At 31.0% G+C, this 27500-nt stretch overlaps 3 protein-coding genes across 3 annotated transcripts in view; 2 read left to right on the top strand and 1 right to left on the bottom strand.

Annotated features, from left to right (window-relative positions):
* SIFR (SIFamide receptor) overlaps positions 1 to 27327 on the top strand; it is a 54186-nt gene extending 26859 nt beyond the window's left edge. Inside the window, exons 2-3 of the mRNA XM_035872428.2 lie at positions 11259 to 11358; positions 25236 to 27327. Coding sequence (XP_035728321.1) covers positions 11259 to 11358; positions 25236 to 26031 — 896 coding nt within the window. The 3' untranslated portion in view covers positions 26032 to 27327. The remainder of the gene's footprint in view (positions 1 to 11258; positions 11359 to 25235) is intronic.
* On the top strand, positions 16026 to 18325 carry LOC118444295 (uncharacterized). Its single transcript, XM_035872441.2, has 2 exons — positions 16026 to 16185; positions 17427 to 18325. Exons 1-2 carry the CDS (start codon positions 16174 to 16176, stop codon positions 17673 to 17675), a joined length of 261 nt encoding a protein of 86 aa, XP_035728334.1. The 5' UTR covers positions 16026 to 16173; the 3' UTR covers positions 17676 to 18325.
* Positions 19960 to 21654, bottom strand: LOC118444294 (uncharacterized). The gene is made up of 2 exons (XM_035872440.2): positions 21505 to 21654; positions 19960 to 20300 (listed from the first exon to the last, which is right to left on the bottom strand). The coding sequence occupies exons 1-2, from the start codon at positions 21637 to 21639 to the stop codon at positions 20082 to 20084; spliced, it is 354 nt and encodes a 117-aa protein (XP_035728333.1). The 5' UTR covers positions 21640 to 21654; the 3' UTR covers positions 19960 to 20081.
* Positions 27328 to 27500: the final 173 nt, after the last annotated feature.

The following is a 27500-nucleotide window of genomic DNA, read 5'->3' as shown; positions in this document are numbered from 1 at the left end:
GAGAGAGAGAGAGAGAGAGAGAGAGAGAGAGAGAGGGAGAAAACGAGATTGGATGGATGTAGGATCGAAAGAACGATACCCTTTTTTTGAAAGTAGCTTGCTACGGAAACTGCTGATAAAGCTGACACTGTTCCACCTCCACCTCTATCTCCACCTCCTCCTCTTCCTTCTCTTCCTTTTCCTCCTTATCCTCCTCTACTTATCATCCTACTCGTCATAATGGAATTCATCGGGTGCATATAATGGTGTGAAAAGTGTGAGCTTAAATTTCGGTTTCCGCATTCCTTCTTTTTCCTTTTTCTTTTCCACTTTTTTTCTTTTTTCTTTTTATCTTTCTTTCTTACTTCCTCTTCGTCTTTTTCTTTAATTCTCTCTCTCTCTCTCTCTCTCTCTTTCTGTCTCTCTCTCTTTCTCACTCTTTATCTGTCTGTCTCTGTCTTTTAATCTCTTTCACTCTGTATTTTCCATTTCTCTTCATTCGCCACTTCGATTTTGCACTTCCTTCCTTTTCCCTTTCGGTCTCGTCTACGTTAATGAGGCACAGCTGGTGCAACTCCTCTCAGTCCTCTCATTCCACTTCGCCCTCCCTCCACCTCCTCCTCATCAAGCTTTTCCTTCCTCGTCTCCAACTACCATTTCCCTTACAATCCTTTTTTTTTTTCTTCCTTTTCCTGTTTCGATGCTTTTAAGAAGCAAACCATCATCACTTTTTTCTCTTCCCCTTCCCCAACCCGCTCTCCTGATTCTCCCCCTCCATCCCGACCCACCCACCCAATTTCCCTCTCTACACCGGTTATTTATTCCTATTGTTATTACTTTTCAAGCGACATTGAGACATCACTTTTAACGAAAATAATCGCAACTCGCACGAAACAAGTGTTCATATTAATTGAGAACGCGCCATTGTATTATCTATTTCGTATTCTTCTTCTTTTCTATCATTCTCTGATGTTTTATATATGATTTATGGGTGATATTAATGGAGAGTAACCGAACGTGAAGTAATGTGAAATTATTTCCATTGTTTTCAATCGAAATGTATTATATCGTTTTTTAATTTTAATGTTCTTGTCATCTCTCTCTCTCTCTCTCTCTCTCTCTCTCTTTTTTCTTCCTCTTTCTCTCTATCTCTCTTTTTAATTCGACGAGAAAAAGTATTAAAAAAAGGACTCCGTGAAATGCGATCATTAACGATTAAAAAAAATGTAACCGCGTTAAGAAACAACCAAAAAAAGAAAGGTAAAGAAAAGAGAGACAGAAAGAGAGAGAAAGAGAGGGAGAGAGAGAGAGAGAGATCTTTCAAAATTCGTATCTTTTTATTCTAAAAACGTCCGTGGTAATATCAATTTTTGTGATTTATGATGGAAACTTAGATTCTTAAAGTCAATTGTGAACACACCTTTAATTATAATCTCGATTTATCGAACGATCCCAAATGAAAAGGTTTTCGTCTTACAACATTTAGCAATTCATTCAACATCTCCTTTATAGATTTTCTTTTCGACCTCGATTCTTACGTTTTAGCACAATTTTTTCCTAAACTTTTTTCTAATCCAATTATAAAAACTCACTTAATGAGTTTCAAAATTTTAACGACGTTTTGTCACGTGTTGTTAAATTAATTTTCGTTTCTTTTTGATAACGAATAGATAGATATTATTTGATAATAAATAAATTGTGCGACTAAACGTAAGATTTAAAAAAGAAGAAAGAAGAAACGATATAAGCAAAAAAAAAAAAATTAAAAAAATTAAAAAAAAGTAAAAAACAAAATTGTTCGCAAATTTTAATTATATCAAAAAAAAAAAAAAGAGAAAAAAAAACAAAAACATTGTGATGATAGTCAAACAATATTGATTATCACAATTTTTCACGGAACACTAAAAGGGTTTCGCATTATTAGATTTAGCCGATGGGATAAAAATGCAATCATTATATCAAGATTGCAATAACATTGTCGATATTTGTCTGAAACTTTTATCAGAATTTATTTTTAATATGAAGAACGTCAAAGTTTCGAAACCGACGAACGAACTACAATTATTATATTTATTTAAAAATTATTATTCGTAATCTATATATACATATATATATATATATATATATATATATATATATATATATATATAGTACATATACAAGGTATCTCAGGTTTTAATATTCAAACTTTGTCAATATATTTTACGGCAGTAAATAAGAAAAAAAAAATATTATGTATACATAAGTCACGTAAAGATCATTATTAAAAACTTAAATAATAAAAATATGAAATAGGAACTGACTTGTTGTTACTATGAGCATTGGTTCGAATAGATCAACAATATTTACATACAGTATGGTTATGTAAGTTGTGTTTATTTTTCTGCCTTTTTATGGTCATCTAAGATTGAAAGTAATAGCTATTAATAAGTTATTGGAATTCAAAATGTCACTAATATTTACGAATCGAAAATATGGAGATATGCATTTCATTTATGGTGTCTGTAATGGGAATGTACGAGCTGTAGCTAGTATTAAAATGGAGTATTAATTAATTTTTGAAGTGATCATGTCAAGTGATAAATACATTGATACTATTCGAGCCAATGCTGATAGTAACGACAAATTGATTACTATTATTATTACTTGTATTTCATATTAATGTTATAACTTTTCAATAAAGCTCTATGCGATTTATGTTTATTTATAAAGTTTTTACTGACAATGTTTGAACATTAAAACGTGGGACACCCTGTATGTTGAATGTTAGAACGAAAGATGTCGATTTAATGTTGTTATCGAAAAACGTCGGAACAAATCAATTTTGTTTTAGAGTGGCAGGTTTTTATCATAAATTTTACATCTTTATCAAATATGTTCTTATCACAAAATTCATCAAGTTTGATCTAACCCTTCATAAAAATGAAATGTCAGATAACAACCAGGGATCAAGCGACCAAGTGACATATCATTTTGAAGGTCTTTTAATACTCTTTGCGATGGTATTGTTTTTTAATTCTTCTATTTTTTTTTTCTTGTTTTGTTTTTCTTTTCTTTTCTTTTTCTTTTTTTTTTTTAGAATTTTCAATCAATACTTCTTTCGATAAAATAATATTTCGAAGTTTTCAAGTTGGAAGAAAAAAAGCTTTTATCTTATGACATTTTTCAAAATGCATATCACCGTCCTACGAAGCATCGATAAAATCTTTCGTTCGGTGTTATGTCAAAAATTCTACAATACATCCGATTTGTTTCGGCGAACGTGTTGATTGGCATATCGGATAATCAAATTGGCAGATTTTCAATTATTTTAAATTCCTCGAATTTTTTCCCCTTATAGGAATATTTAAAAATCAAGAATTTGATCCAATAGAGGAACTTTTTTTAAAATTATTTATAAAAAATGATAAGGTCACTCGCTTAACGTTAATCACTTTAAGAATAATAGGAAGAAGATTGATAATTTCCTCGAAAATAATAATTGATGTGTTTCGTGGCATTAAAAATAAAAATAAAAAAAAAAAAAAAAAAAAGAAAGAAATAAAAATAAAAAAACCAAAATCATTATATTACATAATAAAAATTACATTTCCTAGAAATATTATAGAAATATTATATATTTTCTGTATATCTGTATATATATATATATATATATATATATATATATATATATATATATATAAATATTACGATCGATTAGGAATTTTTTTTATTAATTTTAAAATATATTCCTAAATTAATATCCTTAATTAAAACTTTGCATAAAATCTTTTTTAATTTCTTAAATGTCTCTTCAATAATTCATTGGTATAATTAATAATCTTTTCTTCTTTTTCTTTGTTCTTATTATCTAAAAAAGAAAAAAAAAATATTATCTCCATGTTCCGAGGAAAGAACGAAGAGCAGATAGATTAGAATAATTTTCGAAGTAAAATAATAGTCGTAGGAAAAAAGAAGAAGAAGTCAAAAAAAAAAAAGAAAAAAAAATAGAAAAAAGAACGAAGAAAAAAGAAAAAAGGAAAAAAAAAGGAGGAAAAATAATAATCTTTTCTTCTTTTTAATAATAATCTTTTCTTCTTTTTCTCTGTTTTTATTATCTAAAAAAAGAAAAAAAAAAAAAAAAAAAGAGAAAAAAAAAAGAAAAAAAGAAAAAAGAGGACAAAACAGAAAAAAAAAGAAAAAAAAAATATTATCTCCATGTTCCGAGGAAAGAACGAAGAGCAGGTAGATTAGAATAATTTTCGAAGTAAAATAATAGTCGTAGGAAAAAAGAAGAAGAAGTCAAAAAAAAAAAAAATAGAAAAAAGAACGAAGAAAAAAGAAAAAAGGAAAAAAAAAGGAGGAAAAAGGAGAAAAAAGACAGACAAACAGAAAGAGCTAGAGAGAGAGCGAAAGAGAGCGAGAGAGAGCGAGAGAGAGAGAGAAAACGTAGAAAAAAAGAGGGGAAAAAACGCAGGGAAAAAAAGGAAGAAGAAAACAAAACGGCGGACTGCAACGTTCACGCGTGATCGGAGTGGATGAGAAGGTGGAGTAATAAAAGGTAGGGTTATGAGGTCACGGTTCTGCGATTGAAATCCTTCGAGGTCGGTCTCTCTTGGTGTGCCTCGAATCGACTTCCATCGTCGAGCCTCGAAAGAGTGGAAACCCAGTGGAAAGGGTAAAAGCGAAAGAGATAGATACATAGATAGATAGATAGATAGATAGATAGATAAACAGAGAGAGAGAGAGAGAAAGAGATAGAAAGAGAGAGAGAGAGAGAGAGCTTCTATGGACTGGGACGCGCGTCCATCCAAACGTTTCAATTTTCACTTCGCCGACCTGTACACAGTTCGCAGCTTTTCGCTTACTTGGCCGCCGTGCCAGATGAATAATTTTCTTTTTTTTTTTTTTCGTCCCTCCTACCCCTCCCCCTTTCTCCCCTCTTTTTCTTTTTCCCTTCCTTTCTATCTATCTTTCTTTCTTTCTTTCTTTCTTTCTTTCCCCCTTCCTTTCTTCTTTTTTTTTTTTTTTATCTTTTTCCGACCCTTTCCTCTTTTTTCCTCTGATCTTGATACCGCTCCAAAATTGCGGCTTAACGTTTCGACGTTCGTGCAAAAGGGAAAAACAAATACGACGACAAAAAAGAAAAAGAAAAAGAAAAAGAAAAAAAAGAGGAACCGAAAAGAAAAAAAAAAAGAAAACACAAAAAGAAAGAAAAAAAGAAAAAAGGAAAAGCTCATTAACTTCTCGACGTAATGCAGTATTGATGAGATTTCTTTTTCTCTTTTTTCTTGTTTTTCGACTTTGTTCTTTTTTCTTTTTTTTTTTTCTTTATTTGTTTTTTTTTTTTCTTTCTTCTCATTATTAATATTTCCTCCGACGAGCTTTAAATATTGATCTTCTTTTCTTTTTCTTTTTTTTTTTTCCTTTTTTACGATCTTTCGAGAAAGAAATTTTGTTCTCATCATCGATTTTACTTTTCCTACCCCCCCTTTTTTTTTTTTTTATCGTCTTCGTCATCGTCATCGTCGTCGTCGTTATTATCATTGTTGTTTTTATTGTTATTATTATTATTGTTGTTGTTGTTGTTGTTGTTGTTGTTGTTGTCGTTGTTCATATAAATTATACAATAGACTTCACGAGAAGCATTGATTTTTTATCGATTAAAAAAATAATACTTTTGATCGATATTATAGACGTTATTTAATATTAGAAAATTAATCTGTCTGTTTGTCCGTCTCTTTTTCGAAATGCGATAAGAAAAATTCGATCGAGAGACTATCTTCTTTCATGAATTAAATCATTATTATCATTTCATTTCTTTCGTAGGACATATAGGTATGTGTCATCGAAGGGACGGTACTTCAAGGGATTGTCGTATAACGTCGGAAACGATAAGGCGTTCTATTATATTTGGTTCACTCTGGCAACATCACGGGCTTCACGATTATTTCTTCGTATATAATAACGAACGAGGAGGTATCGATGAAGAAAACAAAAAAAACAAAAAAAAAAAAAAAAAAGAAGTAAAAAAGAAAAACAAAGAATCCCGTAAATTAAAATAATATATGGATATTATTTTATTACATATTTCCCGTTGAATATAATAAAATAATTTGTATTATTTCGATTAAATAATCTATCATTAGAGCGGCTTTTTAAGTGTAAATTTTAATTAAGCTTAGAAAAATCCTTTTTTAATATTAGACAATAATTTCATGTAGAATATAATATTAAATTCCCATTGGCAATTATCGAATCTTTAGCTACGTAATTTTATTTATATACTTATATGTATATACACATACACACACAAACACACACACACACACATATGTATATATACTTAATAACAGTAGAATTAATCGCTAATCGTAGAGTCAATCATACGTTTTATTGAATTTTTCTTTTTTTTTTTGCTGACAGATAGAAAGACGGACAATGATTAAGAAAGAGAAAGAGAAAGAGAAAGAGAAAGAGAAAGAGAAAGAGAGAGAGGGAGAGAGAGAGAAAAGAGAGAAAAAAATAGAGGAAATAAAAATGTGCGATTGGTTGAAACAAGTTTCTTTTGAAAAATTCGATTCGCGAACGTACGGTCAATTGTATTGTATTAGAAATAGTCGTATGAAATAAACGTGTTTACGTTTTAAGTGTGCGAACACGTCGCCGTTGGGACCTTGTCCAATCGACCGTAGAAAACAGTGAAAGTATATAGATAAAGAGAAAACGTGTACGCGCGTATATAAAACTACTCTCGTAATTTAACTATATATGTAAAAGCGTGTGGGTTGGTGGCAATTGGAAAAATGTTTTGCATTTAGATATAAAACGTGACTCGGTTGGAACTCGCTCGCCAGTACCGAACGAACGGTCAGTTCGTAGGTTGAATAACACACGTCTCTCTTTCTCTCTCTCTCCCTCTTTCTCTCTCTCCCTCTCTCTTTCTCTCTCTCTCTTTCTCTCTCTTTTTTATTCTCTGTCACATTATCTATCCTTTTCTATCGCATATACCAAGTTTGTAGATATCGAGATTAAATTCGAAATTCACGGTTGTTATATTCCACGGTTGTTAAAATATTTCAACTTTTGATTGTGTCGATATTTCTTCTATAAAAAGAAAAAAAAAAAAAGGAAATATATATATATATATATTTTTTTTTTTGTCTCCTTTTCCTTTTCGAGAAAGAACGAAGAAAATTATAAGGTGTAAATTGTCTTTGTACAAATCGTTCGTCGTAAAAAAAAAAAAAAAAAAGAAAAAAAAACCCTATGACATAGGGTTTACAGATACATATATTTGATTACATAGATAATATAATTGTGCTACGTATTTCTGTGCTTCGAGGATTAAAAAGGATTAGAATGGATCATAATATAAGTTAAAGAAGGATAAATGATCGATATAAAAAGGCGGGATGTTTCGTGTTTCGATTATTAAGAGAAAAAAGAAAAAGTATGGTGTTTCTTTTTTTTTTTTCTTTTTTTTCTTTTTTTTTTTTTTTTTTTAGATCGATCGAGAATATTAGTAATCGTTAAACGTGAATAATTAATGGGTTATGAAATAAAACTTAATGATTCCACTTTCGTAACTTTCAAAAATGTCGTGTGAGATAATTTCTTGATATTAATGTCTCTTAATTATATTGGCACATATAACGGACAACAATTTCGTATGAATTAAAATACCATTTATATCGAGAGCGTTAGGAAATGAGAGTGTACGTTATGAATCGTGTTAATCGGGAAATATATTAAATAATAATTTTCCAAACTTATCAGTACTCAATGAACGTTATCAATGATACGAATTTCGTAATGAAATATTCGAAGTTTCGTTCTGATTAAAAAAAAAAAAGAAAAAAAATAACAAAAGAAAAACAAGAATTTTTTAATTTTTTTTTCTCTCTCTCTCTCTCTATTTATCTACCTATCTATTTTTATTTATTTTTTTTTTTTTACATTGTTCACCCGCCTTTTTCACTCATATAAATGTTTCGTCGAATCCGATCGAAAGTATAACGAAAAAAAGAACAAAAATAAGGAAAAAAGAAAAGAAAAAAAAAAAAAAACGAAAAGTAAATTATACGCCCGTAAAAATCCATTCTGTTTATTCAATTTCCTCTTATTCATCCTTGGACATTAATAAATGTTTCGTCAACATCATCATCATTATCATCATGCTTCTATTAATTGGTACGACTCATTGTAAATTTGTTTCTATTGAAAAAATAAAGAAAAAAAGAAAGAAGGATCATAAAATTAAATCGAAATTAAAATAGAAATTTAAAATTGTAATCTAAATCAAAATAAGAATTTAAAATCGAAATAGAAATCAAAATTGAAATTGAAATGAATATAATTTTAAAAAGTTAATATATCCACGAGATAAATCCATGATATTTGATAAGATAAGAGAGGATAAATGAGGATGTTTTCGTCGAATAAGGAAAAAAAGGATACTTCCTTCAAGAGTCCTTTTCTATCTTGTAGGTTAGTCACGTATAGAGTGTTGGATAGGAAAAAGGGGCGAGAAAAGTTAAGGGAACGTTTGATGGTAGTATGAAAGAGACAGAGACAGAGAGAGTGTGTGTGTGTGTGTGAGAGAGAGAGATACAGAAAAATAAGAAAAGAGGATTTTTCTCGATAGAATCTCAAAGCTTTACGTCTAACGTAAACCATTGTAGTCTTCTTCTAGACGGAAGAACCGTCCTGTATCGTACGTGACGTCATTAATACGTACAACATGTGTTCCAACTTTTTAAAGTGGATCCTACCGAATCTTTTTATCTACCTAGAAATTGAATTTTCCATTTCGACGATCCACGTATGTATGTACACATGCAAATTCGTGAAAAGAAGGAAAAAAAAAAAAAAAAAGAAACCGTATCGTTTAACGAAAAAAAAAAAAGAAGAAAATAATTAATATAAAAAAGAAAAAAGAAAAATAAAAAAAAGAAAAGAAAAGAATAATAATAATAATAATAATAATAATAATAATAATAATAATAATAATAATAATAATAATAATAATAATAATAATAATAAAAAGAAAGGGATGCGAATTCGTTTTTACTTTTCAGACGAGCATTTTTTTTTCCCCTGTCTTTTTTTTTTTCTTTTCTTATAAAATTCTCATCTTTGACAAAACATAATATCCCATAGGAGATTTTTCTTGATCGTTCGGTATTGATATCGAGCGTCTACTAAAAAAAAAAAAAAAAAAAGGAAGAAAAAAGTAAAACAGAAAAAAGAGAAGGATATATCAACGATCGAAATCTATGATTTCGAACTTCTGATCCGAAGATATATCTTTTTCTTCGATCTTTCGATCTTTCGATCTTGATAACAATCGTATAAAACGGCCTAAAATTGGGATATATATATACATATGACATGAAAAAAGAAAAAAGGAAAAAATAACTATAATAAAAACTAATGAAATAAAAGAAAATGGAATTAAAATTAGATGAAATCAAATATGAAATAATACGTAAGATTTTATCCCTCGTTCGTCGTTAATCCCCTCCCCCCCACCCGTTTCTCCGTTTTCGTTTAATTTTCATAATCAACTTCCGCCTCCCCTTTCCATCGAACCATCATTCATCCATATAAGTTGTATCTATTGGCTTTATCACGAACCAATGGAACACGTTTGATCCATCGATCAAGATGAAAATTAACAGTGCATGCATGAACCAGAAATACCTAACACTCGTGCGGCACCAAGCTCTATAAACCGGGGCCGCTTTACGCTTCGCGGCCCAGAATTAATGCAGGTGAAGGCAAACGCAGCAGGCAAATGCGGTCGGCACGGCCGGCACGGCCGGCACGGCCCGCACGGCCCGTTTCACGGCGCAATTCTCCCGTAAATTACATAGATACAGGCGGTATACCTATACGTATACGCGAACTCGATTATAATTACGTTGATAATATCGTCAACGTGTAATTTATAGACTGATTTTAGATCTCTTTTAAATTTTCATTTTTGAGATGGAGGAAGAAGGATGGAAGAGGAGAAGGAGGAGGAGGAACGAGGAAGGGAGTAAAGATTAGGAAAGAAAAAGAAAAACCGGGACATTTAGGTATGAAGTGTAGGAAGTGATGAGATTAGTTCGAAGGATTGAATATATACGATTTATAAAACGATTATTAATTAATTCAATCGATTCGATTAATTAAATTTATAAATATATAAAATAAATTTATAAAACGATTATTAATTAATTCAATCGATTCGATTAATTCTTCTTCGCCTTCGATTAAATCGAATTAATTCTTCTTCGCCTTCTATTCGTCTTTCTATTTAACTTCTTCGATATTGGTTTTTGGCCGATCATTTCGCATTTCATTCCTTTTACATTTTATTATTAATAATGATAAATTACGTATACGTCAGAAAATAATAATTATATTATGTCTTTTATAACACTATGTAGTTTACCTTTCTACCTTGATGGTCGTAACGTACCCTTCACTTCGTACAATACTTTCGAAGGCCGCACCCGATCGACCGCACGTTTTCGATCAACAACTCTTGTCTCTGTCTATCTAACAGAGGGAGGCGGGGGGGTCCAGGGAGGAGGGGAGCAGGTGAAGAGAAAGGGGAGGATAGGGGAGGGGGGAGCGTGAGGTCAAAGATCGTGCCGTTAACTGCTCGTATAAGTTTCTTAGTTAATACTTTTCTTGGTTAATAGGGGCAAAAGAAGAAAAAAAAAAGAAAAAAAAAGAAAAGAAAAATAAAAAGGAAAAAAAATGAAAAAAAAAAACGAATAAAAAAGTCAAATTAAAGGCTTCGATTACATAACCGTACGCTAATTTATCCTCGTCTTATAGATCGTATAGAGAAAAAAAAAAGAAAAAAAAAAAAAAGAAACAGAAAAACGAAGAAATAGTAAAAAACAAAAACAATGAATCTAAGTAATTAATCTTAGAGATAAGAAAATGTATATAAATCAAAAGATGACATTTATCATCAATCGTTTGACTTTGTATACATTTCGATTGAATTTAAAGAAAAAAAAAAGAAAAAAAAAAAAAAAAGCCAATCGATCAATTTGTTTTATTTATTTAATTCTAATTGCTAAATTTTATTTTCGATAAAACAACTATAGAAACACTTGAAAGTATATGTACCTTTATTAGAGCTTTAACGACGTACAGTTGATATAAATTGATTTTTTTGAGTTGATATTAATTGATTTTTTTGCTTTGTTGTTCTCTTGTACCCTTAATCCCCATCCCCTATATCATCCCCATTTTTTATCAGTTAAATTAAATTTCTATGACTTTTGTTTCAGCTTGGATCCTGGGATGGTTCATGTGTAAAGCGGTTGCTTATATACAGGGTGTATCGGTTGCAGCTTCGGTTTACAGTCTCGTAGCAGTTTCACTCGACAGGTATGTACAATATGTATGTAAATACATATAATAATAAATCGATTGACCGTAATACCGATTGTATAATATGTTAATATATCTCCATCGATGATCTCGATCGACGTTCGAAATAGGATCAATGAGAAATCATTTCTCAATTATTCACGGACTATCTTACGTTGACTCTTACGTATCTGTCGTATTAAGAAATCCTTTAGGAATTAGAAAACTTAGAAATATAGTAAAATTTTTAAAGTCGAACGAACGTGCGACATTTATATATCCTACATTAATATCGTTATATAAAATTTGATCTTAATTCGTCGATACGATATTTAATAGGATTTTTTATTCCCCTAAAAAATAATATATTTAATATTCATTGATCATTGCGTATAGGGATGATCTATACGTCGACGCGAATCACCGTGAAAATTCGTAAATCATTCGATAAATATTCACAGGATGATACTTATTTAAATATTTCTAATATTTATAATTCGATTTGAAATCGAATCGTTCGATCGTATTTCAAAATATGATTGTCAAAATTATCCTTTAATTTCATCGTATATCTTAACAATCGAGTGAAAATATTGTAAAAATATTAATCATCATTGTGTTAATATCATTATTGATTGTATCGAAACTCTACGAATATATAAAAACGAATCGATTAAAAAAATACTTATTTATATGTATGACAATTTAATTCTGTTCCAATTCAAACAGATCACGATATTTATCTATGTTAAGTTTACGTCTATGTTAATGTGACATTATATCTTAATGTGCCGTTTAATCTTGCGAAAGAAGAAAAAATAAAAAGAAATAAAAAAGAAAAGAATAAAAAAAAAGGAAAAAAAAATGAAAATGAAGAGAAAAGAAAAAGAAGAAAAAAGAAAAAAAACAAACAAAAAAAAAGGAAGATAAGTAGAGTGAATGAGTGAGTGAGAAAGAGAGAGAGAGAGAGAAAGAGAGAGATAGAGAGAGAAAGAGAGAGAAAATAAAAGGCCTGTTTGCAACACGTTCGTAACGTCTACCCCCACGTTACGTTTATCTTGTCATTCGCTCGATAATGCGATCGCGTAATGATTATACGTATATATTGGCATACTCGATATACATAGATCGATTATTTATTAATCTTTATTCTATTTATTTCTTTTATTCTTTTTTTTTTCTTTTTTTTTTTTTTACACGCTCGAATTAATATCACAAATATTTCAATTGGGATTTTCATGTTATTACGAAGGAATCGCGTTATTATAAAAATATATCTCAATATTTCGATTGATACTAATATCGATCAATTAGAATGAGCATTGTTTTAAATATTAAGTATAAAAATGTTATAGTCATTCTTTTAAGAAAAATTGAACTTTCTCTCTCTCTCTCTCTCTCTCTCTCACTCTTTCTCTATCTATCTATCTATCTATCTTTTTCTCTCTTTCAAATGTATATATAACTCGTGAGAATTATTTAACAGTACGTAAATTTAATGTCCGAAGATTAATTAGCATTATCAATGAGCAACGTCCGCTAGTAAATTTGAAAAGAAAAATTGAAAAGAAAGAAAAATAAAAAAGAGAAGAATAATAGAATGTACTATTGCGAGAGAAATGTTTACCTTCTGAAATTTATATATTAATTTGCGAATTATTTAACGTGAATTTTGATATCCAAAAGATTAAGTACAAGTATATATATTATATATATTTATTATATATATATATTTATGATTATATATATTATTATATATATTATTTATATATTATTTATATATATATATATAAATTTTATTTAGAGCAACGAGAAGATATTTAATTCGATTCATTCGTAATATAATCCATGTAGATTGAAAAGGATAACATTGATTTTTCTTTTTGTTTTTTTCTCATTTTTTTTTCTTTTTTTTTTTTCTTTAAATAAATATTTTGTTAAATAATCCTGTATAAGCATTTCGAAATCGATTTTATTTCAGAGCAAATACAAAAGGTTAGTAGAAATCAGTATTCGAAGATAACAGAAAAAGAAAGAAAGAAAGAAAAAAAAAAAAAAAGGAAAAACAGTTATCTACGATATTCGTGAAATTGTTCGACGATAAAGGATCAACAACGTTAACTCGGAATTGTCATATTGATCGATCGATCATATCGATTGTTTCATACTCTTTACCATTTTCATTCATTCTCTTTATCTACGATGGTACAAATGACCAAACTCTCTTTAACTTTATCGTTTGCTTTCGACGATGCGATTCGATGATATTGATAAAAGCACGTATCTCGGTATCTATTTGGTCACGCCGAACAACGATCCTTCTTCTTCGAAATGTTTCGAGAAGGATGACGCTACTTCGTCCGGCACTATCTCGAAATAGTTCGTAAAGAAAATTGAATCTCCCATCTCCCATCCCCCATCCCTCATCCCCCATCCCTCGTCCCCAAAGAGGAATCCTCGTTTTATTTTTTATTTTTGTTTTCCCCTTTAGAGATTCCGTTTTCACCAAATATCATAGCATTTGAAAAATATCACACCGTCGTATCGTCGATGTAATTCCATTAACTTCGAACGAATTTATTTCTTTTGGATCATTCTGAAAGAAAAAAAAAAAAAAATAAAAAAATAAATAAAAACAAATGAAAACATTATTATCCTTAATATTCGTTTATATTTATGTATCGACGTAGTTATTAGATATTTTTGGTTTATGAAAAAAAAACAAAAAAAAAAAAAAAAAAAAAAAAACAAAAAAAAAATAAATGAAAAAAATAAAGAAGAAATAAAAAAAGTTTCCATAACGTTATAAATAGAAGTTAATAGAACGAAATTATCGCTAAGAGATTTTCAAAAGAATTTCTTGTAGATTGACATACGATATCTTTTATGGTTAACGCTTGTTAACCATAGGAAACGTATCACCTCGTATTTCTAATATAATCATCTAACGTAGATATCGTATGACACTTCCTAATTCTTATGCAACACGGAGAACACACAAAGTGCTTTAATTCGCATAGCGCGGTCATTATTACGCTAACTAACGCGTAACAATGAAAAAATCTGTAAGGATATTTTAAATAATTCACTTTACCATACTTTTTCTTGTTTACATTATATCATAGTTCTCGAACTTATCTGGAACGAGTTAATTAATAGTACCATAGAATGAGTTAATTAACGAATACATATATATATATATATATATATATATATATATATATATATATAGTTCGATTACATATATATATATATATATATATATATATATATATATACATATATGTAATCGAACTTACATTATCATAAATTTGACAGAAAAATTATAAGCAACGCTAGGGAACTATTGATCTGTTATTAACGTCTAGTTATTTTCTTTTGTTCCTTTTTCCCTCACCCCCTTTACTTTTTTTTTTTTTTTTTAAATTATTCATTCAAATTTCGTCTGTAACATTAATGCAATATATAGCGTCGTTATTAAACGAATTGATAGACGTAAAGGTGACATGAGAATTACTTACTAGAACTATGGCATAGAAAAATGGGATTTGTATTTTCAATCTTCACGATAATAACTGCGAGAAAATTCAATAATGTTTTTTTTTCTTCTTTTTTTCTTTTTTTTTTCTTTTTTTTTTCTATAAGAGAAAAGACGTCTTTTTCTTCTCTTTCACTCCATCCCTCTTGCCAACTTCCTCCCCTTTACTCTCCCTCAGTGTTATCGTTTCTTCCGTAGGTGAACTTGAAAGGAATCGTTCGGTCGGAGGAAGAAAAGAATCGGTATATGTCGAAAGACGAAAAGTGAGTCTCGTATTTCTATTGAGAAGAAAGAGAGAGAGAGAGAGAGAGAGAGAAAAGAAAAAAAAATTTTTTCTCTTTTTTTCCGGAAGAAGTAGTAATGTTGGCGGTAAAAGAATTCGTTTTCGTAAGAAATAAGAGGAAGGCCGCAAACGAGAATAGAACTTGATTTATTTTATTTTTGAAAAATAAGACAAATAGAGAGAGAGAGAAAGAGAGAGAGAGAGAGAGAAAGAGAGGGAATGAAAAAATTTAGTTTTCAATAGATATCCAAAGCAGACATCGAACGAGTGAAAACAATTTTGTGATGATTATAATGGTCCTCCATTGTTTTCTTTAAGATTTTTTTTCAAGAATACTTTTCGCTCGTTTTATTTATTTTTTATTCTCTCTGTCTTTCTCCCCTCTTTTGTGTGTTCTTTTTTCTCAAGAAAAAAAAAAAATAAAAAAAAAAAAAAAAAAAGAAAAAAAAAAAAGAAAAAAAAAAAGACGTCCAATCGAATCTATTGTAAAACACAGAGAAGATGAGGAAAAAAAAAAGAAAAAAGAGGGAAAGGAAGTAGAAAAGAAAAAAAAAAAAAAAAAAAAAAGAAAGAAAGAAAAAAAAAAGGTTCGGTTTAAACGTTCAAGAACTGGCTTTGGAAGAAAATTACGAATATTACATGGATGTTTGCATTGTAACATAGAACAAGTAAGCGCGTCGGTGTGCATTTACACATATACAAACTGTCTTAACCCAATTCTTGCGATTGGCGCGAAGGGTTGAAACCGTCAGGATTGGCGATCCGCGAATGACGTATCGTACCACAATCATCTACGATTGGTCAAGACATAAACTTCTCCCCCCCCCATTACACTTTGCGATCGGCTGACTCAACCGAACGTATTCTAACATCATGCTGTCCCAATGGACCACGTGAGCAAATTTATTACCATTTTTAAAATTCGACATTGGTATAAAAGGGAGACCGAGCACTATCCGAGCATAAGCTTAGTTTCTTCTACGAAGCAAACAACCAACCCAATCAACCAACCATGTTCAAGCTGGTAAGAAACAATACGATATAATATATATTTTTATTTATATACACTTAAATACACATTAATAACATTAATCATTTATATTTCACGTTAATATTTCAATTCATTTTGCTTTAAACATAAGCATAAAACATCAGAGTTTTATTATGAAATTCGATCGATTTAATCGATCATATCTTACTTATCACGTAACTTATTTATCACGATAAAATTAACAATGTCTTCTTTATCATTAATTCGATATCTTCAATCGTTAACTATCCAACTATCGTAACTTATCGAACTATCGTTAGGAACATCCTAATATATCTTCGTGCTTTAATGTATCGTTTTCTTATTTTTCATGTTCATATCAGTAGCGTTAGGATAAAAACCAGTCAGTACATTGAAAGTATATAAAATAGAGTCTCTCTCTCTCTCTCTCTCTCTCTCTCTCTCTCTCTCTCTCTCTCTCTGTCTTTCTTTCTCTCTTTTTCTTTCTTTCCCTTGGGTTCTTTCGACTTGGATCGCGACGACCTTTTACTCCCGCATATCTAAACGTACATATAAATACAGTTTCATAGACGCGCCCTTACGTTCACTCGAATGGCTTCGAGTCTCGGGTCACAAAAATCGGAGCGAGCGAAATCACTGGAGCATGCACATTGTTAGCCAACACTGTGCAGCAGCAGGCCTCCTGTGAGTCGTGCTCCGTGTGCGTCGACTCGGAATGCAGCTAGTATTGCACCTATTTTCTTTTTTTCCCCCTTTTTTTTTTCTTTTCTTTCTTCTTTTTCCCTTACCTTCTATTCGAGATTATATGTGCACGCAAAAGCTACACATATACACATAAACATACACGTATACAAAAACAAGCGCACGCATACGCAAACACCCACATAGACTCGTGAGTGCGTGCAAGAGCACATGCATATTTACGCATTTTTAATAATTCTCTTGCCATTTTACACCAACACTAATCTCGATAAAAGCACGAGTTCTTGTGTAATCGATCGAAGGTTCAAGACATTGAGACAGGTCGAGATTTCGAACCAGTTTTCGATCGAAATTCAAACTCGTAAATTCACTTTAAAACAACCCACGCATCGGTAATAATGATAGCTCGTTAACTGTACTATATGTACTATATGTATATATATATATATATATATATATATATACACATGTTCGGCATAAATCATTATTTTTTTTTGAAAAGAAAGTTTCGATCAATATTGACTCATATCGCGGTTGACCATTTAAATTAGGCTGTCTTCGCTGCCATTTTGGCCGTCGCTGTTGCCGCTCCCGGAGGTCTTACTGGCATCGCCATCAGCCCTGGAACTGGCCCAATCCACGCTCCCCAAGTGGTCGCTGCTGCAGTTCCCGTAGCTGCCGCTCATGTCGTTGCCCAACCCGTGGCCCCGGCTGTCCACCAGACCCCCATCGTCACCAGGACCGTCCTTAACCATGCCGCTTATGCCGCACCTCTTCTCGCTGCTCCTCTTCATGGTTAGACAATAGCGTCGACGATAAATCTCCAACCTACCACCACCACCAAAACAACCAACCAACCAACCAACCAACCAACCAATCAACCAATCAACCTTACCAACCAACCAACAGTCATGACGAGATAAGAACAACCCCCGAGACAATACAACATCCCTCATATCATCTAAAGCCTCGTTGATTGCATTCTCGCGTGACGATGAATAGACCATAGGCTCGGAGAAACGACAAAACACACAAAAAAAAAAAAAAAAAAAGGACGGACTTTACACCATCCCTTGAACCCCACTTCCCCCCCACACCCACACCCCCCGTCAAGTCACCAACGCACAGCAACCAAACACAATCAGTACATTCCCCAGTTCATACGCCGGAAAATTAATTATGGAAAAACGATTAATTGGCGAATGAAATTACGTGGAAGAGGACTTCGAATCGGCAAATCTGGCAATTATTAGGCGAGTACCAACATTGAGACGGCCAACTTGGAAATTTGATTATTTCTTAATTCTTGGAGATTCGCCATCGTTGAAATTCGAATATTTGTCTAATCATCCTCCCACTTTTCCTCACCCTTACACCCCTCATCTTGATCCCTACCAACTTTCATATGGAATTTTAATAAAATTTTAATTATAAAAAAACAAAAAAAAAAGTCATGTCACTCTTTTTACCCTCTCATCTCGATCCATCGTGATCCAGAAGCTCTATTATTAGATTCTACGAACGACACAATCTACGATCATATCCTCGATCGTATCTCGTCTAGCGATCATTATCGAGACATACTAGTCGATTTCTCACACTTGCTTTCTCATAGAACGATCTAAGGGATTTACTATCTGGAAGCATTACGTATAACTATGTTTCAGGTTGTTTCGTCGATAAACGAGCAGATTAAACTCCGATTAATCTTGTTTAAACTCTCCCTGGTCTACCACTACCATTATCAGAACTTGATAAGACTAACATCGAATTATGTCTTAAAGGTAGATCTTCTTATATTAGAAAAAAAAAAACACATACTATTGGAAAAAGAACCCTTCGTAAAACCCTTTGAATTCTTCTTTTTAGACGATTCAACTTATTTTCCTTCAGTCCTTATAAAACTGCAACTTAGAAAAAATATATCCTTGTTTTCGTTCATTCGATCGACCGAATAAATTTCTATCTATCTCTCTCTCTCTCTCTCTCTCTCTCTCTCTCTTTCTCTCTTTCTTCAATTTTGCTATCGTCTTTTAATACGCCTGAAAGCTAAGTATTTACTTAGTATTAGGGTCTATATTAGGGTAGTCATAAATTTCGTACGATTTTCTAAAATAAATTCTCATAAACATAATGAGAAGATGATCTATATATATATATGCGTAAAAGAAAAAGAAAAAGATAGAAGAAAGAAGAAAGAAGAAAGAAAAAAAAAAGAAATCTAGAAGAAAATGATTCGGTCATCGTCTAAGATGAAGAATTTTATGATCTAGCATCGACCTTACCTACAGAACGATAAAAGAGCATTCGCCCAAATGTACTTTTTTCACATATTATTGGTGTTTGGGCTATGGATGTATGTATGTACTTACACGGATACATATACATACTCGGTGGTATTCGAATGTATGTCGCTATCTTTTTTTACTCTTACTCTTTCACCACCACCACCACCACCACCACTACCACCACCTATCCTCCCCCTCCTCCCATCCCTATCGTTTTACGAGAATTTCTTTTACGAATAGCACACGATGGAATCGAGAAGACGGTTCTCTATCTCATCCCACTCTCATCCCTCTCAATATTCTTTTTTCTTTTTTTTTTTTTAACCCTCCACCACTCTTATTTCTATAACATCTTCAGAGTCATAGGAAAAATCGTTTGCGGTTCTCTGGCAAGGACTACGTCCTTTTACATTTTATATCCATGAGATTCTTCTTATCGACTCGAACGTGGATACTTCGAGTCTAGAGATTATATGAAGTACCAGTTACATATCTATATACCTATCTCAATCTATGTGGCTAACAACTTAAATGGCAAAAACTAAAAGATACTTTTTTTCTTTTCTTTTCTTTTTTCTGGCAAACCGAATTTGAATCGTGCGTTTATACGATCCGATAAAAAATTTCCTGATAAACCAGTGCTATCGTTGAATTGAATATAAAATATCGAATTGAAAAGACATTTGGTAATATTTACGAATAAACATTCGTTGAAAAATTTCTCGAATTATTATAATAAATATATATATATATATATATTTATATTTATATATATATATTTTTTTTTTTATTTGTGAGAAAATAATAGTTATCGTTTAAAGGGAATATTGAAAGATCGATGACGATCGATGATTTCTTCTATAGGGGTGGGGGGCAATGGGTGGGGGTCTGTTCAACCCTTTATTCATTCAAATATTTTTAGTAGAGATAAATCGAGCCAGGATGAATCCATTTGTAGCCAGGATGATAGGCCAATGGTACAGTAGGTGGATGTATCGCTGGTATAACTTTAACGTAACTTTGTGGATATATCAGGCTATGTGATCCCAATAATGGTGGAACTGGTCCTGGTTCTGGTTCAGGCATTGGTGCACTCAAAACACCACTCGTCAGCATAATCGTCAACATCAGTAAAATCTATAAATACAATTCGATCGATTAGTATTGAAAAATATAAAATCAATCATTACGTTTAATCCCTATTAGAAATAATCGACTTAGGCGAATGATCTTATTCATCGAGAGACGCGAAACTTCCATTAGTAAAATCTATTTCCAATCTGTATGTGCACCAATTCGCCAATATACTTATTTACTATATACATATATATATATATATGTGTGTGTGTGTAAAGATATCTAGTGAAGTTATTTTTCAAGAATATATTATATATATATTAATTCTTTTTATAAATTCATTATATATAAAGTATAAATATATATTTTTTTGTCAAAAAAAAAAAAAAAAAAAAAAAAAAAAAAGAGAGACAGAAAAATTGAATACTTTACTTTTCGAAATAAACTCGAGAGATTTATAACGTCTTTAATATTTCGACGCTCTAATAGATAGGTTCCTAAGAAAGTTTCACTCTACTCGAGGAAGAATATATTGGATATTTAAAGTTACCGAAACTGCAAATAATTTGACGCCGAGGGGTTGATCCGATACCATATTCGTGAATAGCGATCGATAAGAGGGATGGGGGGTGGGGAGAGGGGGTTATGAGGGGGGACGATAAAAAGAGCGAATTCGTACATTTTCTTCTCGGGGGAATACATTCAGCGCGGGGTTTACGATGAAACGTGTAGCATCTCTAAAAGTATTTTTTCTTTCTTTCTTTCTTTCCTTCTTTTTTCTTCTCTCTTCTTCTTCTTTTTTTTTTCCTTTTTTTTTTTTTCTTTTCGCTGAGTTTTCATCGCGGAAAGGATTAAAGATGCACCTTGATTGGACCCTTTTGTATTCTCGAAAGAGTGTATTCAATCGTTGCTGATTCCTATCAATGGAATTCTACAAATGGAAAGTAATTTGGCAGGAGCTATACTCTCTGATAAAGGATACCATATCGATAAAGATGATCATGATAATAATAATAATAATAATAATAATAATAATAATAATAATAATAATAATAATTATAATAATGATAATAATAATAATAAAAAAGAGAAAAGAGAAAAAGGAAGGAGAAAGGGGGAAGTAAAAAGTAATATGGAATCGGTGGTAATTTCTGATGAATTTTTATAACGGGATAACGGAGACAAATATATCGATAACTAAACTTAAATCTAGATTTTATGTATTGTATAAAAGCGTACATGGAAAAATGGCTGAAATACTTGCCAGTTTGAACATGTTAAACGTTTTATCGGCTTTCCGTTCGCAAACACGAAGAGAACGCGGAATCGATGCTACTGTTAGCACTGCAGAAAAACCGAACTCTTTATATATTTCTGTCGAAAGCTTTGTTGTACTCATCGTTTGCCCCACTATAATGCATTTGCGACCTTGATCGTGCCTATCAACGAATAATATATAACCATTGTTAACTCTTACAGAGAAAAAATATATATTTGTATATGTGTGTGTGTGTTTGTGTATTTTTCTTTATTCTCTTTTTTCTTTATTTGTTTGTTTGTTTGTTTGCTTGTTTCTTTCTTCCTCAAATCATTTTCTTCCGCGTTGTCACTTCCACCGATAGAAATAAAGAAAAAAAAAATCGAGAAAACATTCGATCGAGAAAACGAACGATCGGTACAGATCGATATCGTGATCACCCTTGATTTATAGAGAGGAATTTTCTTTTAATGTAGACGTCGACAATTCATTTATCGCAATCGAAGGACGCAAAAACCGATTGTTACGATCGAGAAAGATCTCGAGAAAAAAAAAAAAAGAAAAAAAAAGAAAGAAAAAAGATACAATACAACGGGTCGAAAAAAAAATATATATATAAAAGAAATGAATTATCGTAGGGTTGATTAAATTAGGAGCTAATGTTTTGAGACTTGCAAGTCTTTTCTCTTTTTTTTCTTTTTCACTTCTCTTCACCTTTTTTTTCTTTTCTTTTTTATTTTTTTTTTTTTTTCTTTTTTTTTCTATCATACTTTTCCCTCCTTTTATTCATGCCAATACTATTGGGGATATCCGGAAATCATTAAGAAACGCGAACGAATTATTTCTTTGGAATAGAGAACGTTTCAATGTAAAAGAGGAGGACCATCATCATCCTTCTTTCTCTTCCTTTCATCGTGAGAATACTCTACGATAAATATCTTCTATGTGTGAGTCATCCTCACATTTGCATTACAAAGAGTAACATCTATTGACGGTAATGTTTGTTGCATTTTAATGTCATTCAACGAGTGTTTTATTGATTTCAATTAAAAAAGAAAAAAAAAAAAAGAAAAAAAAAAAAGAAAAAATCTTTACGGAATTCCGCGACCTTAACCTTTTACCTACTTGTCAGAATAATCGTAATACGTAACGATCGGCGATCGTTCTCACGGAAGATACTTCGGATAAATAAATAAATAAATAAATAAATAAATAAATAAATAAATAAATAAATAAATAAATAAATAAATAAATATACATATAGTAATATAAATATTATTATTATTATTAATATCGTTTAAATATAATAATATATATATATATATACTTTTATTATTATTATTATTATTAATATCGTTTAAATTTAATATTATACATATATGTATATATATATATATATATATATATATACATATAGTAATATAAATATTATTATTATTATTCATATCGTTTAAATATAATATTATATATATATATATATATATATATATATATATACACTATTATATTTTCAATGTAAACGTATCTTTATTAAAATATTAAATTCCTTATTGAAAAGTATACAATTCTCTTATTTACGAATGAATAATTTCTTTTTCTAAAAATATCTAATATCTCGAAACGGTTCGTGAGTTAGACGAATGCTCCTTATATATCAAAATCTTTTCGGTAACTGAGAAACGGCTTATCTAAACGGCTTATCCGAGTTCATTCTAAATACCTTTAGGCTCGTTCGTAACAATATGTATATGTATATGTATTGGGTATATTTTTTAAAACCATACTCATAGTTGTTAGATACTAGAACGCATGCGCGTTCAATTATTATTTTCACGAAGCGTAAACCTTAGAAACCCATCGAAGCGTGACTAGTATAAACGCGTATCTTTCGAAAGAGAGAATGGAATATTCCTTGATGGTAGATTAAAGAAAGAAAAAAGAAAAATACGAAAACGAGAAAAATATCATCAGGGCGTATTTCGAACCAAGTATATTTTATATGTTTCAATATGGAAACTGGATTGTGGAGGTGGCATAAACGAGTTTATCATATTTATATACCATTTTATCGTATCAATTTAACATATCATATTAACTTTCTAAATCATTGATTTTGGGGGAGTAAACGAGTATATAATTGAAAAAAAATTTGTGTTCAACCAATTGAAATATTTCTATTTGTTATTGTGTAACGCGTATTCATTTATTAAGACAGTTATTTCCTTTTAACACCGAACCTGATTTCATTCCCGACAACCTGTATAATCGATCAGGATAATTATGTAAGTTGTAATATTCGTATGTTCGTCGTTCGTTTATCAATCTATAATATCCCAGTTGATTTTCCGATCGTTAAACAATTCGCCGTCACAATTACATAAACCGGAATATGATCTACATATTATCGGTCTGAGTATCCAATTAAAATATTTGATTTGTTCTTTCCGTCCTGATTTCGTCATAGATCGCAATGCGATCTATTTATCGACGGAATTTATAAGAGTTTCGAAATAAACATTTTCATTCGACATATTAAAAATGATGTCAAACAAGCCGAGAATAATTTAGAATTCATATATATAGAAATTTTAGGAACGTACAAGTATGTACGTACGTACATATATATGTATGTATGTATTATGTATGTATGTATGTATGTATGTATGTAGGTCGAAAAGAAAAGGAAAAGTTTTATTTTATTCGTGAAAAGTTTTGACGACAGGTGCGAGGATCGAGCATAAAAGGAAACGGGAAAGGAGAAAGAAAGATTAAAAGAAAAAAGAAAAAAAAAGAAAAGAAAAAAGAAAAAATAATAAAATGCAAAAGAAAAAAAAAAAAGAAGAAAAAACAAGAATAAGAAAGAGTCCGTGTTAACACCACAAATTAATGGTTACTAGTTGAAATTCCAGAAATTGTTTTCAGTATGTTGTATCGGGGAAAAAAAAACAAACGTGGATAGATTGGATACAGTGTAATTTGTCGAGAGATACGCGAGACAAGGGTTTAGATTACTATCCTTAAAACGATCGTATTACTATCTTCAAACGAGAAAGAGCCTTAAAGCGAATAGCTCTCTTTAACTTGATTATCGAAGTTATCGGTTTTCGAATGCCTTTGGCGTTTATTCCTAAGCTTTGTGATTTTTATCACAACTTTTATTATATTATACCTTGCGAATCCAATTATTATTTCTTTATTTTCTAACAATTTTACAGATAATAATTTTACGTTAGTTAGATATATATCAAATATCTATTAGTCGATACTAGGAATCTCAAAGTGTTCAGCCATGAAATCATTTACCAAATTATATATATGTATATGCCAATATATATATATATATATATATATATATATATATATTTACACACACATAAACGTAACTACGAATAGAATTGAAAATGGAACAGAATACATATAAATAAGTTTTAATTTGCTAGGAGATTTGTCACCAAGTTAATCTTCATATATATCAACTCCATTATAAATATTTATTATACATAATATATGATATATATATATATATTTATAATGAGAGATAAGATATATTATTAATTGAGAGAATTATTATTAATTGAGAGATATATTATTAATTAAGAATAGAAAAGAATTAGAAAATAATCGAGATATTAGTCTCATTTAATAGATATCCTAATAAAAAAATTTCTCATGAAAATGCAACGATGAATAAATTATAATGAAATAATTTTCTTTGTTTTTCTTTTTTTTCTTTTTAGGTTCCTGGCAATTTGGTGGCCACTAAAATGTCAGATAACAAAACGACGGGCCAGGATGATGATCGTTGTGATCTGGTTCATCGCATTGACGATAACATCGCCTTGGTTGGTGTATTTCAACTTAGTATCGATTTACGAAGATGATCCAGATTTGAGGTTATGTTTGGAGACATGGCCACGTCCCGAGGATGGTTCCCTCTTCTTTTTGATTGGAAATTTGACTCTATGTTATGTATTACCGATGATCCTGATATCACTTTGTTACATATTGATCTGGATAAAAGTTTGGCGTAGGCATATACCAACCGACACGAAGGACGCCCAAATGGAACGGATACAGCAAAAGTCAAAGGTGAAAGTGGTGAAGATGTTGGTGGTCGTCGTTATCCTATTCGTCCTATCATGGCTACCTCTTTACGTAATATTCGCAGTAATAAAATTAGGCGGTGATGTTGCCGGTCAAGAAGATGAGATATTACCTATAGCAACACCAATAGCTCAATGGCTCGGTGCAAGCAATTCCTGTATCAATCCGATCCTTTATGCATTTTTCAACAAGAAATATAGACGTGGCTTCGTCGCGATATTAAAAAGCGGCCGTTGCTGCGGTAAATTAAGATATTACGAAACTGTAGCAATGATGTCCTCGTCAACGAGCATGAGAAAGTCATCCTATTATGTTAACAATAACAACAATAACAATAATAATTCGTCAACGAGACGTGCCCCTTGTCATGGACCACCTGTTCATCAGGATAGCAATGTTTCTTATATATTCAATCACACTGGTGTTTAAGAATGAAATTAAAAAAAAAAGAAAAAGAAAACAATGAAAAAGGAAAAAGAAATAAGATGTCTAGATTGATAACGGGACGACCATTTTGCATCATGTTCTGCATCACTCAGAGAAAGAGAGAGGGAAAGCAAGAGAGGAAAGAGGAAAGAGGAAAGAGTATGAGATAGAAATAGATATATCCTGACACGGTCGATCAGAAGGGAATCGAATAAATCGAAGAAGGTGGAGATGGAGGTGGAGGTGAAGGTGGAGGTGGAGGTGGAGGTGGAGGCGGAAGCGGAGGTGGAGATGGAGGTGGAATTAAAGGAATAGGTGAAAGTATATAAAGGTTGCTGCTTTTAGTCCAACGACTTGGTGTATTAGACTTGATCAGGTCTCTAGACTCTGAGACCTGAGCGCCGAGGATCACTCATGGATTTTTTTTCTTTTCTTTTTTTTTTTCTCTCTCTATTATCACAACGGAGAGCGCCGACACCGAGATTCTGGGTCATCCCAATGATGATCGTCACGATTGTTACTCGGGTCGGAAGTCGATGATGATAAGTAGAAGAAGAAGATGATACGAAGAAAATATAAAAATAAATGAAAAGGGCACGTTCAGTTAATTCGACGATACGAATATCTTACTATTGACTCGTTACATCAACTCGAGTATATTTATCGAGGATAAAGAAAAAATAAATGGATGGATGGATGGATGGATGGATGGATGAATGGATGGATGGATGAATGATGGATGGATGGATGGATGATGGATGATGGATAATATAGAATTAGATCCATCGACGAAAGAACAATACTCCGGACACGGTTTACGAATAAACGAAGATTTTTCACGTCCTTGCTAATTATCGGGGATATTTGCTGATTAATTTTTTTGAAACAATGATATATATATATATATATATATATATGTATATGTATGTATGTATGTATATGTATATTTGTTTTTTCGACGATCTTTACCAGAACGTCTCTCTTTTTCTCAAAGCGAAGAAAATTTATTCAAATATTGTCATCTGTTCGAGGGAAAAAGAAGAAGAAGAAGAAGAAGAAGAAGAAGAAAAAGAAGAAGACGAAGAAGAAGAAAAGATAAAATAGTTAAAAATAAGAGCTTAGATTTTTCTTCGCATTCCAGAGAATAGAGAGTTAGAGTTCGTTTTTAATGGAATACTAATTTCACGTGGATCGATTGTGCTCGATCAGCATATTAGAAATTAGACTGTCCAACGAGAACTTTTGTCAGTACACATATTTCATGTGATTTTCAGCGAACATAATAATAATAATAATAATAATAATAATAATAATAATAATAATAATAATAATAATAATAATAATAATAATAATAATAATAATAATAATAATAATAATAATAATAATAATAATAATAATAATAATAATAATAATAATAATAATAATAATAATAATAATAATAATAATAATAATAATAATAATAATAATAATAA

This window comes from Vespa mandarinia, chromosome 13, assembly GCF_050613455.1.
Source record: "Vespa mandarinia isolate Hongniang chromosome 13, ASM5061345v1, whole genome shotgun sequence".
Lineage (NCBI taxonomy): Eukaryota > Metazoa > Arthropoda > Insecta > Hymenoptera > Vespidae > Vespa > Vespa mandarinia.
Note: the sequence above shows the minus strand (reverse complement) of the source record. Positions and strands in the feature narration are given on the sequence as shown.